Source organism: Corvus hawaiiensis, chromosome Z (genome assembly GCF_020740725.1).
Source record: "Corvus hawaiiensis isolate bCorHaw1 chromosome Z, bCorHaw1.pri.cur, whole genome shotgun sequence".
NCBI classification, from domain to species: domain Eukaryota; kingdom Metazoa; phylum Chordata; class Aves; order Passeriformes; family Corvidae; genus Corvus; species Corvus hawaiiensis.
Genome location: NC_063255.1, coordinates 67,064,603 through 67,081,240, shown reverse-complemented (window position 1 = coordinate 67,081,240; position 16,638 = coordinate 67,064,603). Strand labels below are relative to the sequence as shown.

Genomic DNA, 16,638 nt, shown 5'->3' with positions numbered 1-16,638 from the left:
GTTCCCTGCCCCCTGCCAACATTCCTTCTTGCACCCTTTGGAGAAGGGTCCCCTGACACCTTATCTTCCCAGTGAGTATGGATTTGTACCAAGAGAAAAGAACATGAACTGAGGGTGCTGAAGAGTGTACACAATCCCATCTTGCTACAAACAGTGGTCTTTGTAAGCAGAGCAGCTTTTGGGGCTGATGCAGGAAGACAGCCCTGAGCTTACTTGGCAAGCTGTGGACCACCCCAAGGAGTCTCCTCACTCTCACTGAGGAAAGGCGGCAGCACTATACATTGCTTTAGCTGTTCACTCAGTGAGAGTGGAGCCCGGAGCACCAGAGGGGGAAAAAAAAAAAAAAAAAAAAGATGGAGTTTGAGGAGAAGAGAACCAAGTAGCACACTGAAACCTTATCCCTAAATGCCCATGACACAGAAACATTTTTGGAGCAAGGAAGGCTGAGGCACTTAAAAATCTTAAGTCTGAATTAAAGATTCAGCTTGACTGAAATGACTTTAAGCAAAAGCCATCAGTGGTTTATCAGACTTCACTGATCTGGAGTAATGCTCCTGGTGCCAGTACTCTATCTATCATCACAGAGAAGTGTCTGAGAGAACAGCTGTAAGGGTGACTATAAAATCTAGTAAATACTGAGAATTGCAAGGCAAGGTTTGGGTTCAGATATCTGCCCAGTAAGAAACCCTTTCCTTTTGTTGTGGTGCAGGCAGTTTGAGATCTGCAGGTAGTATAACCTGAAAACAGAAAATGCTAGAAACATAAATATAGAGGTGGGGGGAAAAACAACCCCAAAACCTATATGCTTCCAGAAAGCATGGAGAAAATCCTCTGCTTGAAATACAAAACTTTGCCTGGGGGATGAAGTTTTAAGAGCCAAGTGACAAAACTTCAGCTTCCCTGTAAGTTAAAGGAGGATTAAAATAAGGAATGAATGAAAGAGAACTGCACATGTGTACAAATGAAAAGTAAAAAAATAAATAAAAAATGCATGGCTTATTTATGCCACCTACTGGATTTTTCCTGAAGTATCTTTTCAAGTGTTTTAGTTGTGACGATGTCTGTCGCTCCAGCGAATACACTTGCATGGGAGACTACTGGCACAAGTAAACCAGCTGAAAACTAGCCGATGACTCACGTGAGTAAACGCATGTGCAGACTGACATAGCTGGAGGAGCAGAAACGAGGGTACCTCTACACCTGTTTATTCTGTTAAGCAGATGGCTGTAGGGCAGCCAAAACACCCAAAGCTGCAGGCAAACACTAAAGTTCAACACCGAGGAGCTTCCCAGTTCCTATCAGTGTCTCAGGGAATGTGCTGGCACGGTTTCTCTTCTTTGCTTGACTCCCTCTGTCTTTGATATTTGTTCAAAACGTCCAGAGTGTTTATGGACACATAGATGTTTTCAAACAATGCAGACTGGCAGTGTGCATGCTTTATCTTCTATCCCTCACCACTCCTGCAGCTGAGGCTCTTTTGGGAATCCACAACCAGCCCTGGGGATACAGTCTATAAAATGATCTGTCAGAGTCAAAAATATCTCACAAACCCTCTGATTTGACCCACTGACAGGAAAAAGAAAAATTAAACAGAATCAGGTCTAGCAGTTCTCTAAAATGAAATGCACTCAACCTCACTGACTTCTGTGAAACTGAAGGTCGTCACTTCCCAGGCAACAGCATTAGAATTAAATCCTTTTTAATTTGTAATCTCCCCACTGAATTGCTGACTCATATGAAATGTGGTGGTGGGATCACGTCTTGCCCACATTTGTCCCTCAAAATTATAATCTTGTTAGCAAATAAAATATTTTTGCAAGGTTCAAGAGATCAGCTAAAGACATGAATCAGCAAAGGACAGATCATCACTAACAGATGCTGTATTGGACTTTAAAGAAAAAGTTAAAGCTAAAGGACAACTATCAGATATCTATTAAGACCAAAAAAAAAAAAAAAAAGAAAAGCAAAAATGTCTTTTGATTCTTCTCATTGTTGTTTCATCAGAAATATTAATTACAGTTATTTCCAAAGGTGACAGCAAACTGCAGTAATCTTAAGTCACTGACATAATCACTGGACGGACTCAAACCAGAGATACCTAGACGTACATTAAATGAATGACTAAATTTCCTGAAGACTTGCAGTGAGGTTATTGTGATTCGTCTTAGGACTAACAGCAGTTATTGTGGTTAGTCTTAGGACTAACAGCAGTTTATGACCATCTCCTATTACTTCATGACTCCACAGATGACAAATCCAGCAATGTGTTGTCAACCTCACCAAATACCCATTAAAAAAATGGAGAAAAACATTGCACTCTAAACCCATACTCAACGTGTGACTTGAGCTAGCAAAACTAAAGCAATTCATTATTAAATGATCAATCGTGTACTTGTATTCATGAGGCATCTATCTATTTTGGTGGTATTCATCCAGAACACAAAACACCAAACAGGTACTAACAACATTAATATTTTCTTCTGTACAGTAGGTTCTGTGACATTATGGATAATACAGATCTGTGCAGTTGGCCTGAAAAGCAGGAGTAGAAAATACTAGTTACGTGACAGAGTGATGAATTAATGTTCTTCTTGGAACTGTTGCATTTTTTGCATCCTGTAATTCATCTTTGAGGTAGGCTGTCCCACTTAAGTTTCTAGTGAAAAGTCATATATAAACAGCTGGTGACTGCTATTATTTATCCTTTGTCTGTCTTTGTCTGCTTTATGTACTCTCCTTCTCTTACCTTTTCTCCTTTTCCACCCCTGCTGTCATTTCTGATTTTCTTCTCCTACCTCTGTTGGGTTTATTTTATTTTGCCTTTCTTGGTCTTTTGATTTAGCCTCCTTTCATCTACTTTTTAATTTGCATTTTCAATTGACTTTAAGATAATTTGTAGGGGAGAACCTGAAAACATTCCTCTGTGTGTGTTCCACCATGCACTGAACTTCACAAACTGGATATTCAAGGCTTGCTCCTAGACAAAATTTTGGAAACTGATCAATGCCCATATGACTTGAGAAGATCTCAACTGGTTTCATTCAGGGAGGAGTTTTATGTTTTGATATGTGAAGCTAAGTATGCCTACATTGTTCACCTCCCTTAAACATTAGTGATATGTGCCACTACATGTAAAGGCAAATCCCAATTTTGTTCCTCTAAACATTGTGTTCATATTCTCCTATCTTGTGGGGAAAATGTGCAGTTACTGACATCAGAAATGTCAATCCCAGCAAAGTGATGCAAGGGAAAAGTTTCAGTTTCTGCGAGTTGAATGATGGTCATACCAAGCCCACACAGCTTGTGCTCGGCCTTCACTTGTGGACTGTCTGACTGCTTGCGACTGGGGCTTAACAGGAGGGTTTGAATGAGGTCTCTCTGGAGGATGGAAAGTGCCATAAATGTCTCCATTGTTGTACCATGAAGGAAAAAGTTCTTTAAATGTCATTTATTAAAAGCTAATGCAAAGCATCAAGCGGCAAGGATCTGGGGCTTTCTTCAGGCTGAGAGATAGGCACTCACTGTTTCCAGCTTGGAGGCTCAGTCTGAGCAGAATTAGCTTGGAGTTAGCTGATCACAAAGAGAGAGATGCCTTTCTTGGCTTCTTCTAGCAGAAATAAATTTCTACCTACTGTAACTTACTGCCATCTGATATGCTGAGTCATGAAGCTGGGGTTATAGAAATCTTTATGCAATCTTTATAAATCAGCCTCACATAATCTCAGATGCTTTCTGCTTCATCTCTGTTGAGTCACTCATTTGACAGTTGTCATTCATCTTAGATTGAGATGTAATTTAATAGTTTCATTTCAGCATGAAGATAGCGTCATTTAAAGTTGAACCCAGAAAGATTTAAAGGTGTAACAGAGGAAATATTAATACTGTAAATAATATCTGTAGAGCTGCATGCATGTATAAATCACAGTGCCAAGTTGGAAGGGCGGCCTATGTAAAGAAGAGAAAAGCATCTTCGCTTGTCTTCCCCTGCAGAGTTCAGCCGCTCTGCCACCCACACCAGCTCCAGAGGTGATGGCTACCGTGTTAGCACCATACTCTCACTCACCCCGATACCTGCTGGAATCACGTGCCCACACAGATATTGATCAAGGTGTCTTTATACACATTGCGGGATACAACTGCGAGGTAACCCGTAAAGGGAGGATGCAGTCCAGCAAGACGCCAGCAGCCTCACGACAAAGAGCAGCTGAGCTGTGGCAACTTGGGTGTTTTATTCGGGTGTCACACCTCTCCCTGGGCTACGCCATGTTGGTCGCCTGCCCAAACCTGACCTGCCCAACCCGAGGGACCACTGGGCTTAAGCACGGCCTCTCTATATCGATTCCGCCTTGCTGTCTCAGACCTCGTCCGGCATCACCACCATGGACACGGCCTGCGCTGGCCGCTGCGGGGCAAGGAGGGTGCGCAGAGGCCGCAGGGCGGCCGCGGAGCGCCCCCGACGGGGGCCTGGGCATTCTGTCGTGCGGGACCTGCCGGGCAGCGCGGCTGAGCCGAGCCCCGCAGCACCTCTGCCACCCCCGGCCCTGCACCCACCGCCCCGCCGTGCATCCGACTGGGACCGGCCTGGACGGCGCCCGCCTTTGCTGCCACAGGCCGGCCTGGTGGGGGAGGGAGGAGCGCAGAGGGAAGGGTGGCCGCTCCCTCGGGATAGCAACAAGTAATTTCGCGGCCGCACCGACCCCCCAGGAGCAGAGGTGGGGGAGGCGCGGCAGGAGGGGCGCCTCCCGCCTGGTGCTGCCCGCCAAAACGCGCGCGGTGGTGGGACGGGACGGGACAGGAGAGGGGAGGACAGCACCGCGCGGACCGCTCTGCCGGCTGTCCCCCGCCTGCCGCGATGCCCGGTGACACCCCGGCCTTCAGTAAGCCCCCGGACGTCGCGGGCCCGGGGGACAAGGCGAGCAGCTTCGGGAAGGCGGCGGCCCCCATGGCAGCCGGCCTGGCCGACAGGGGCAGCGCTGCAGCGGGGAGGAAGCGGCCGCGACTGCCCAAGTGTGCCCGCTGCCGCAACCACGGCTACTCCTCGCCGCTGAAGGGACACAAGCGCTTCTGCATGTGGCGGGACTGCCAGTGCAACAAGTGCAGCCTGATCGCCGAGCGGCAGCGCGTCATGGCAGCGCAGGTGAGCTGTGCCCGTAGCGGGATGGGCTGTCCTCCGGAGCGCTGCCGGCAGCGGGGTGTGTGTGTGCTCCGTGCCCAGGGTTTGTCGTGCCCGTCGGGGCCAAGCGGCCGCGCCGAGATGCGGTGCGCAGCGCTGCGAGACCTCAGCCGCGGGTTAGCCTCGCCGTGGACTGGAGTCAAGAGTTACACCGCCGCGTTCCTATGTTAGTGAGACTTCTCGCTGTATTTGTTTTAAGTTATTTAATTTTTTTTTTTTCCATAAAAAACGGAGATGCCCCAAAGGCGCGGAGGATTGCAGTCGGGGCGAGCGGCAGCGGTGAGCGGTCAGCTGCGCACCCCGGCCGAGCGCCGCTCCCCCGAGCCGGGTACATCCCAGCCCTGTGGACAGTTCCACAGGGTGTGGGCGGCTGTAGAACCTGCATGGAGCGGGACCTAAACTGCCGTCAGTGGTCGTTTTCCAGCTTGCTTTTAACTAGAAAATGAATAATCTAGCCAGCTAATTGCTTGAATATTTTGCGCCGGTGTTTTCAGATTCGGTGTAATTGCATTTCCTGATGATGGTGGCTTCAGTTGAGCGCATTTCTAACTTTTTAATGTTTGGGGGGTTTTTTAACAGCGTTGTTCCAAATTTTGTATATAGCAGCTCTTCAGTTAGCTGTGTAGGTGTGTCATTTTAAATCTAAACGAGGGCTCAGTGTTCTGAGGGCTAAGAAAACGAACGGTATCCAGGGTAGGAGTAACTTTTTCTTTGGGTAGTCTCGCTGAAGTCACACCGCCGGAGGTGTTAATGCAGGGCTATATTAGCCCTTGCGAGCTTCATCTTGCAGACTTCATTAAGAGGAGTCCTGGGCGCGTAATGGCCGCTGGAGTAGTTGAGCTCAGCGAGGGGCATTGTACACCCTCCTTGGTGCAAACGATCCCCTGCGGGCAAATTATTGGCAAGGCGTTGGGGCCGCTGTTGCGAGGGAAGGCAGTGCTTACACCCCGCACCCGTCTGTTTGCAACTGGTGTGTGCTCAGAGCTTCGTGACCGCGCATAAAATGTGTGTCGGGCTGACAGGTTTTAGAAACCTGAGCGGCCCTGGATTAAATCCTTCCCCGCTTTTTGATTCTGTTACTCAGTGCAGTTATATAAAAAGTCCTCAGAACTCAGTGGTAGTAAGTTTTCGTTCATTTAAACAATTCCTCCTTGTTGGTGGTATGGCAGTCCAGAAATTGTTGTTATGCCCAAGTTACATGCGCTTTCTCTGCCTGCTGTGAACCATGGGATAATAAACGTGGATCCCTTCGCTGTCTGCCTCGGGGAAGGGAGCGGGAAGTGCAGTGTTCCCCGTGCAAGCATCCCCTTCAACAGAGACTCTTTTTGCTTCTCAGCTGCTTCTGTCAGGCATTGGGTGCCTCCTGCTAGCAGGCTCTGGTGATGGCCCTCCTGGGGGTATTCTCTTCCCTGCCTAGTATTTGAAAGTAGCTTTGAAAGCCTCCCCAGCTAAACCTTATCTGTGTAGGAGTTACACATTGAAAGTCTGTCTTTCCCCCTTTTGATATATTTCTGCAATGAGTCCTTTGATGCTGGTGGAATTTTACAGGTCAAGGTTATTGGCTTGTGAAGTCAAAGTTTCAGTGGTGTTCGTAAATCTGCACCTTATGTTTGGGATGCCTCTTATTGCAAAGGCTAGTACTAATTTCTGTTAACAGAATTATACATCTGTATTAGGAAAAAGTGTGGCTGTTGAACATGAAAATGTAGGGAAGTCTTGTCCAAGATACCCAGGAGAATTTCCATCAAGAAAAGCTCATGATCCCAGTCTGTAATCTGGAACAGATTTCCAAGGTTCAGGTAAAGATGCAAATCAGTCACCTGACAAGTAGCAGGGTAGGTAGCTGTAGCAGTGTCATATTTATCTCCTAGACACATGGCATGGGTGGACAGATGGGTTATATTGATCTACTAGTTCAGGTGAGGCAGAAGGGGCTGTCTGTAAGCAGTGAATATGGTTTGTTTGCACCCACATCCAGACTGTGTAGTGCCTATGGGCTTGGCCACGACCAGCTAGGCTTTGGAACATTGTCAGTGTTGGGAAAGAAATGGGAAGCTCCAGCTTCTCCAGACCTGCCCCAGCTGTCTGCAGTATGTGTGATGCTGTCTGAGGTGCTTGCAGGATGACACCTTACATTTGCTGTGCTTCTTCCATAATGGTTCTCTGTGTACAGGGTACTGTATGCTGAAATTTCCTTGAAGAGGAAATTTCTAGCAAAGAGCCAGCAAGGAACCTAGCAGGCCTGGATAGAGCAGAAGATTGCAGATGCAAGCCCTCATGAAGAGCTGCTTTATATTGATAAGAGGCACAGCAGAACCCTGCAAGCAGACTAACTTCTCAGCCTCAGCAGCTGTGTATCAGCAGAAAAGAGGGTAGTGACTACACTTTCTGCAGTGTGTTTGTCCCAGGAGCAGCTGTGTTGGGGAAGTGTAGTCAGCTGTAATATGTCTTTGTTTGGCCTTGGTGGAGGAAGACATGTATGTCACCAGCATTTCATAGGCTTGTTCATATGTGCTTGAACACCAAAAGGGGTTGGTTTTTAATATCTTTGTATGCTTCTGTACCCACTGGCTGGATTGTGGGAAGGGCCTAGAGAGTAAGCCATATGGGGAGTGGCTGAGGGAGCTGGAGTTGTTTAGCTTGAAGAAAAGGGGGCTCAGGAGGGACCTTCTGCAATTGCCTGAAAGGAGGTTGTAGCAAGGCAAGGGTCTGCCTCTTTTTCCAGGCAACCAGTAGTGACAGGACAAGAGGAAATGGTGTCAAGCTGGGCCAGGGGAGGTTCAGGTTGACATCAGGAAGAATAGAAAGGATTGTCAAGTGCTGAAATGGGCTGCCCACGGAAGTACTGGAGTAACCATCCCTGGAAGTGCCAGTGGACCTGGCAGTTAGTGCTGTAGTTTAGTTGACGTGGTGGTGTTTGGTTGAAGACTGGACTCAGTGGTCTTGGAGGTCTTTTCCAACCTTAGTAATTCTATGATCAACACTACTCAGAGTAGAAAGAGTGAAAAACCAACTTTGAATCTGTCATTGTTGCCAGTATAAATTGTGCTCAAAACCACAGAGCATGCACTATGTCTTGTCTTTTGTTCCCAGGTTGCACTAAGAAGACAGCAAGCTCAGGAAGAGGAACTTGGAATCAGCCGCCCAGTGCCCCTGCCCAGTGTCCCGGAGACATTTGTTAAGAAGAACAGTGGTGGCAGCTCTTGCCTGTTGCTGGAAAGCAGCAGCCCAATGCACTCAGCAAGTACAGCCGTGACATCAGCTAGTACACCATCAGGTGAAGTGCTGGGAGAGCGGTGCTCGTGGCTGGGGGCAATAGCCAACACTGCCTGTGCCTGCTGTTGGCACCTGTTCACCTCTTTGCAGTGACAGGGTTGTGGAGAATCCTCTCCCCAATACCAGCATATACTTTTGGTACAACTAGCAAAAGGGAAGGATCCAGTATCAGTCTTTAATATTTTAATTGATTGTTTTTACTTGAAAATCAAAATTTCTTTTACACAGACTGGTGCTGTAATAAAATTCAATAGGGTGTGTGACTGCAATTAGAGAATTATGGGAAGCTTTTGTCCTTTGTCCCAAAACATAACTCCTGCCACAGTCATGGTAAGTGTGTTTTGGCTGGCTGTGTAGCAAGAGTTTTCAGGGCAGCAGAGATCTGCCAACCTTACATGACTTGATGTGGTGGCACATTGGTTCTGTGTGGCATGGTGTGATGAACTACCAAAGACTGATAACAGTCCTTCTCTTTTACTACAACTTACTCTACTGCATTTGACACTTGTAAAACAAAACCCCAAAACAACAACAACGACAAACAATATTTGTAGATTCAGTGAAAGCATGGCTAAGCACAGATGGGATTTGAAGGTGCTGTGCAAGTGAAGACTCTAGGCAAAATGGTTTTTTCCATGCAAATTGCTTTTTCCCTTTTCTAACTGTGCCTGACAGGCACAGTGATTGAACATATATAAGAAAGAAGAAAGGAGCTGGTGTAATTGATTTCTTGTGTATAGACAGAAAAAAAGCAAACAAATATAGATAAAAGGAAATTTCGTCCATTTTTAATCATCTGTAAACATCAGTAATACAGGTGAATATACTTGGCAGATAGAAAGATGATTCTAAAGTGGGCAATGCCTTGCATAGTAATAAAAGGACAGTGCATGAGTATGTCTGTCAAGTGACGTTATTCTGTTTTGCAGGCCATTAAAAGTATGTCAGATGGATTTGTTGGATCTAGTGCAGACAGGCAGTTTCAGACCATTGTAGAGGAATTTTGCTGGGAAGGTTTTAAAAGAACTGCTTAATAAAGCAATAAATAGCTTTTTATTAGCTTTTTTGTTTTCATTATGTTAGTGTCACCTTTGAATTGATGCAGTTACTCCTTTCATATTTGCATTATTGCATGCTTTCTCTGTAGACATGGAAAAAGCTGGCTAAAGATTAAAGTAGTATATTCAGTAATGTGTAGAGATTGTGTGTAACTCAGGAGGACAAGAAGATCCTTGCTTATACAGGAAGGCCAAAGAATGAAATAATTTTACTGTTGACAAAACTGGCATAACCTTTGATCTTAATGTTTTTTAAATGACAGTATTTAATTTATTAACCCCATTTTAATAATTGCTAATTAATTGAATTAAATTATGGTCTTTTAATTAAAAACATTGACCAAACAAACTTAAGGTAATTCACATGCTTGAATAAGGACTTGAAAACATAAAATGCCTAATTTTAAAATAATTTGAATTGTTTGACTATTTTTGGTCAGAGCAGTCATCTTTCTTACAATGGATTTTGAGCAATTTAAATACATTGTTTCTTAAGCATTTTACTAAATAACTAACTGTTATTATTTGTGTCCAAATAAATAACTGATTGTGAATGACAACATTTGAAATATAGCTTCATCTCCAGAAAGAAGATGTGATTCTAGTCAAGAATCAAGACAGGGTCAACCTTGTTCACCAGAAATGGAAACATCTGCAAATGAATAGGAAATCAGGTTCATAGTTTTGCTTTTAGGCACCTAAGTAGCAACAGACATTTGTGCTTAGCTCAGAGGTGACTACACTGTATAAGTAAAGTTACGTCCCTAATAATTTTGCTAGGTTCATCTGTTGAAAGTAATGTAAGTACTTCTGGGTTTTGATTTGATACCAGTGATTGCATGCTGACTGAAGCTGGAGAAGGTGCTCTGCGTTTATCCAGACCTGTAGGATAGCTTTATCAGGTGTCTGACTACAGGCTTTGGTGAGGAATACAGCCTAAATAACCTTAGGCTTTTCTTTTTAGCATATAAAGACCTTTTTTTTCAGATGAGAAATTGCCAAGTGACATTAAGTTCTGGCTTCATGTGTTGGGTTGTTTGAGGACCAGATACTTGATGGACTCTTGTATTGCTGTTTTTTGATTTTGTTGGTACCCTAAACTGCAAGCAAAATGGAGACCCCATCAGAGCAAGTGTCATTGTCTCAGGTTGGTAGGCTGAGGTGCTGATTTTTCAAGAATTTTCAGTAATTATTAGAGCGAGCAGAGAAAGTGAAACGCTTCATGTCGGGGGGTAGTCAGCAGTTCCCTGCAAGCCCCAGGGGAAGCGGTGGCTCCTGGGATTGCAGCGTGTCCTGTGTGACTCACATTAGGTTGGGTAAGAGGTGATTTTGACAGTGGTAATTCTGTTCCTCCTCTAAGGTTTTTGGCTTATGAGAGCAGTTCTTCTGGACTCTCATCACATGGAGCATTGTTTGCCAGCAGAGGAGTAATGTGTGAAGGAGTCACACAAATCAGACATAGTGCCAGAGAGAGAGTCATTGCTTGCTGTAACCATTTTATTAGCAGATCAGAAATAGTAGGATACCTGGAGACCAGGGGCAGTTTTTCAGATCCCATTGTGACATGCTGTTTTTGAAAAAGGGAAAAATGAGTTATCACAGTTATAGCATAGGTGTTTGGACATTAACCATGTCAAGCATGTTTACTTTGGATGGAGTGTGCGTTCCCACTCAAAAGCAAACTGGGAATTTGCAGGGTAGTTGGAAGGGAGCAGACCATGGTCTCAGGGCATTAGTAGAGTGTCTTACAGACAGAATTTGTTGTTTCTGTGCATTTCCCCTTAAAAAGTTGTAGGTTGCTGAAAGGAAAGGCCATTTAATTGTAGGGAGCAGCAGAAGTCATTATCCCAGGGCATTTGATGTAATTGCCCTTCCTTCAGCAGGATAGTTATATCTTGTTAGGTTAACAGATATGCAAAATTTAGGAAAGACTATGGTGGAACCTGTAGAATGTGCTTTTCAGACATGCTCATTTTTTAACACCTGTGTTCTTCACTGGTCTGTGTCAGTTCGGAGCCTCTGCCATTTTAATATTTAGAAGTCACCAGGGGGCAGAGAGGGGAGGCAAATGTGGTCATTAAACATCTTAGTTTATCAAAAAAAAAGAAAGAAATCTGCTCACACTGAAGGAAGGAGAATGCATTTCACCTTTTCTTCGTTATATTGGTCATCGTCACGGACTAAGGGTCATGTTTGGCATTTGGCCAGTGGAGTGGCTGCAACATATGTCACCAGATGACTGGAAGGTGTGGGAAAGCACCCCTTCTTTCTGCTGCTCTGCACTGCTGTTGGCCCAATTTAGAAGCATCCAATATAGATGAGATTACTGTGTGATGCAAAATGCCAGCTCCTGCGCCTATGCTCTGTTGTGGATGTTTCCCTGTTGTCTTTGCAATGACAGCAGTGTTCAGGTGCCTTCCTAGTATCACTGGTTGACAAACATATAATTTCAACAATTGTGAGTAGTAAGCTTATATTTGTTATTTCCCTTTGTTACATTTATTACATTTGACAGAAACAAAATAGTATTCTTTTTTTCTCTAAGTAGGTGCTGCCTTCACTTTGAAACTCTTTGACAAGTAGAAGGGATTTTATTTGCTCTTTTATCTGCTCTTTATCTTTTATCTTTATAGTGAGGTCAGCAGTAGTACAATGCCTAATGTATGATGGTACTGAGATCCCTTTGAATTTGCAGTGCTCTAGTTGTCTGCAAAAACTCTACCATGCCTTCTTTACTCTTCCTTTACTTTCTTGGTCACTGTGTTGTGATTTCAAAAATTGATGCCATGATCTTGTGGCTGTTGTGCTGCATAGGTGATGAGTTGAAAAAAAATAGTTGTTATAATTGAAATATACTGTAGCCTGGTTAAAAAAAGTGAGAAATTTTCTTTTTGAAAGAAAGGTCTTTAAAAGTATTTATAGCATAGTGTCATGTGCTGTCAGAATTTCAGTTTCATCCAAAAAGCCTCATTTTAGTCAACTGATCATGAGAAAGCTGCCATGGCCATTTCACTGTGAGAGTGCTTAGGGGTTGAAACAGGTTATCCAGAGAGATTCTGGAATTTCCATGCTTGGGGGGGCTCAAACCGTGACTGGATGGTGTATAAGCAACATGATCCAATTGGGAAGCTGGCTCTGGTTTGAGTAAAGTTTGGGCCAGCTGGTCTGCAGAGATCATTTCCAAACTAGACTGTTGTGTGAATCTCTGAAATTCCTCCTTGCTTGTATTGACATTAAGCCAATATACTGAAATTTGAAGTTCAGCCAGCCTCAATACTGATAAGCATTTGCAAGCCTGTGAAAGAATTTCCAACCCTTTTGACCTACTCAATGGTAGATTTTTTTTCATGGAGAACATAGTGGGGAATATCAGGAGGTGGAGGGGATTGATAGTTCCGGTGGCAGCAGCCTCAGCAAGGCTGAGCAGTAAGAAGGTGGCAGTAGCTGCTTTGCCTGCCTGGGCCAGGACTAACATGATGGCTGCATGCTGTCAGAGATCTTGGTGGGTCTGCAGTGGTTACCGTCCTCCTGCTCTTTGCTTTTCTCTTGGTCTCCTCACTACTTTCTAAGGATGATGTTCTCCTGCTGCACCCATGGCTGCTTCTTTAGCAGTTTTAGTTTCTTGCTGCCTCCTGGTTCTGCCACCTCCTTCCATTGCTTCCTGGTGCTTTTCCCTGGCTTCTCCCACAGTCAGCAAATCTCTGCTCAAAAGTAAGGAGTTTAGTTAAACATGACCTCTCTTTACTGGATTGTAACAGCTAACAGAGAAGTTTTGTGTCCTTCACCTGTGAATAACTAATCCATCATCATCTGGTTTTCTCCAGTTCATTGCAGTTAAGATAAGACGAAAAGAATCACATTTGCATGTATCTCTTTTAAGAGTTTGTGGACTGTCTTACCTCTCTTGGATTGACATGATTCCCACAGCGCAAGTTAGATTTTGTCTTGGGAAACAGTTGCTGGAAGTGGTCTTCTGCCTATATAGTAGTTTTCTTAGTTACTAAATCTCTTTCAGGCTGGACTAAGTAAGTATTACGGGAGCTTTCAACAGTCTTTCCTTGATTTAGGATAAAACTTACCCTTAATAGGATTTTTAAATTCCTGACTGATAAAAGTATGCAATGAGCAAAGCACTCCACAGTGTGGTGGCTGTGGCTTTGTAATTTTCAATTCCTATTAAAATAACATGTTTTCCTCTGAGCTGTGTAAAAAGGAGTTGTTTCTGAAGCAAGAAGGGGTGGGCATTTCAGCTTCTCTCTGCTGCTTTGGGTTCACTGTACTTGGGGAAACGGTAGAGGAGTTCTGAGCATCTCATTATAAAAGGACATAGATAAATCTGAAAGGATAGAGGGAAGGGTGACAAAAATGATGTATTGCTTGTAGAAAAGGAGACTAAGGGTGGATATAAACAGTCTATAAATATTTGAGGGGTAATAATATGGAGGAGGGGGAGGGATTATTTACAGTGCTTGAGACAGCATAACAAGGAGCAACGGCTTGAAACTAAAAAAGGCAAAATTAAATTAGACACTAGACACTTTTTTCCTAACTAGAAGTGCAATTAGCAGTGGAGTGACCTACATAAGGACAAGGGGGTAAGTGAAGCATAATCGGGAGAGGTGTTTAAGAGTGTGTTAGATTATGATCTCAAGTGATTAATACGGGGTAAACTCTGATCAATGTGCAGGTTAAAGTAGATGACGGAAATCTCCTGCAGCTTTGTCATCTCCTATATGATTCATTGCCTCCAGCCATTGTTCAACTGTGTTAAATAAATCATAACGTTACAGGGTTCTGCATCCCTGATTAGATGTTTCCAGTTAATTCTCCAGTTCTCCTGCAAAGCTTGCACTTTCCCTGCTCCTCTTTTCAAGCAGTATTCATTATTGCAGCTTTGCACGCGCAGATGAGTGTGTGTAGGTGCCTGTGTTTTAACTGAGCTAATGTTTGAGGTGCTGTATATATTCATTCAGTGAGGCACAGACTCTTGTCAAAGGAGTAGTATTTCCATCATACTGGTGAAACAGGGTAGAACTAGTGTCAGTTCTCAAAGTCTATGAATTAAGAACTTTTGTTATTCCTGTCAGGCTTTCAGTCCTGTGTGATGCTTCACTGGAAGTGTAAAAACAAATAGAACTGTAAACAGATTTGGAAAACCCTAGAGGAGATTGCTTTTCCTTTTCTATGCAAGTGGTACTCCAAACCTTGTCCAGGACTGTCTTCACCAGAGGCCGGGGCTGGGGAGAGCTTTCTGCAGGGGAGCAGTGGTGACAGGGATGATCATGACCTACCCAGACTCCCTTACTTTGAGAGAAAAAGGCTGCTCAGCCCTGAGATGGAGGTAAAACACAGGAAGCTCAGCAGTTAACTTCTATCCTCCTTCCACATAGCAGAAGAGAAAATTTTCCCCAAAAGGATTTGGAGTAGACTTTTTTTTAGGTTTATTTTTTATTTATTTTCAAAAATACCTCACCATAGGGCTTTATGTGTTTTCAGCATCTTGCTGTCCAACTTTTCTCACACCACACGAGGCTTCCAGATACAGTTCTATGGTTAGAGCACGATAGCTGCTAAGCGGTGTTTAGACAGACATTGCCATGTACACTGTCCTAGCACCAGATTCTTTTCCCACCTAAAGTAACAGGGCTGGTCAGCGCATCCTATTGTTCTTTGTGCCTTGGAATCTCTTTTTCTGTCACACTGGCATTTGCATATGTACATTCAGATTTAGAGAGTTATCTGTGCCAGCTTGTGCTTTCCATTTATTATTATGAACACTGTGATAAGGAGTGGAGCAGGAGCAGAAAATGTACTAGGAGTTTCTAAGAATTTACTATCCATGGGCACATTAGTACACTATCTTCAGCTAACCTCTTGTTCCTTTCTGTGTCCTTGAAACAGTTATTATAACTTCTCTGAATGTGTGGGGCTCTTTGTTTCAAAGAAAAGATATAAGTCAGGAGTGAAGGAGTACTGCAAGCTTCCCTAACTGAACACTGATTTGATTTCTTGCTTCTCCTTTTGTTTCACATGCTTTCTTGTACCTTGAAGACTGCTCTCATTTGCTTAATTTATCAACTAACTTCCTATTTCAGCCTGTTCACCCATTTTCCATTTACAGTAGGTTTGTCACTTAATAACATGGGAACTAAGATGCAGTTTTGAAGGTTTCTTTTGTAGGAATGCTTTTTCATATGCTTCTGTTTCCTCTGTTTTATTGAACTTTACTAAATTTTCTTCTGAGTTTGAGTACCTGCTAGTCTTAATTAGGGTTGTAAACAGCTCCTTTACTTAAGTAACTAACACTGTTCATGCACATCTGTCCTGTGTTTTCTTGAAGAGCTTGCCCAGAGTCAGTTAAATACTGAGCTTGACTTCCTTTTCAGTGAAACTGGATATCTGATTTTTTTTGTTTGTTTGTTTGTTTTAATTCCTGTCTCCAGTCTTTATTCCTCCTGTTTTATTGCTTGCAGAATAAGCCACTCTTTGGTGATTTGGATGTCTGTAGTAATGGGCACAACTGAATCTCAGCAGCTGCTAAGCAGCTGTAGTTCAAGTCATTGTGCATTTCTGTCAGTTATGCGTGAACAACATTCATTGGTGATCCTTTTGCATTTGCACTGAAGCAGATTTTCTGGGTGCAAATGTTGTTGCATCCATGCAACACTGGCAGTCATGTACATCTGTGTGATTCTTGCTCACTTGCTCAGGCCTGCTGGGTGTCTGCAGTGTTTTTTCACTGTTCCTGATATTAGTTTTTGCATCACATATCGGGTAGAGTTAAAAAGCCCTCCTGTTATTTCTGTTTAGTCTGTTGTAGAAACTTTTGGGTTTCTGTCATCATAATAGCTTATAACCAAGCACAGGCTCCAGCTAATTCCAACCATCGTCCTACTCCCTTTATTATTTTTAGTGTGAGCCATAGTGATTTTATCCTATTCATATTTCCTCCAAGGTCTCCTATCTCAGACACTTGTAAAGCTTTCCCTCCCTTCTCATGTTTTCTTTGATCTCTTGTTAATGACTTAAATCCCTTTAGATTTAATCCACACCGAGTTTCTATCTCCTCTGAATTTGCTTCTTTGCCCTTGCAGGTGTCTGGGCTGTTTTTCATCACTGTCCAGAAATCTG

At 43.7% G+C, this 16,638-nt stretch overlaps 1 protein-coding gene across 1 annotated transcript in view; it reads left to right on the top strand.

Moving 5' to 3' along the window:
• The first annotated feature begins 4,695 nt into the window (after nucleotides 1-4,695).
• The window catches only part of DMRT1 (doublesex and mab-3 related transcription factor 1), a 57,270-nt gene continuing 45,327 nt past the window's right edge, over nucleotides 4,696-16,638 (top strand). The window contains exons 1-2 of the mRNA XM_048292840.1: nucleotides 4,696-5,137; nucleotides 8,267-8,450. Of these exons, the coding sequence (XP_048148797.1) occupies nucleotides 4,853-5,137; nucleotides 8,267-8,450 (469 nt within the window). The 5' untranslated portion in view covers nucleotides 4,696-4,852. The remainder of the gene's footprint in view (nucleotides 5,138-8,266; nucleotides 8,451-16,638) is intronic.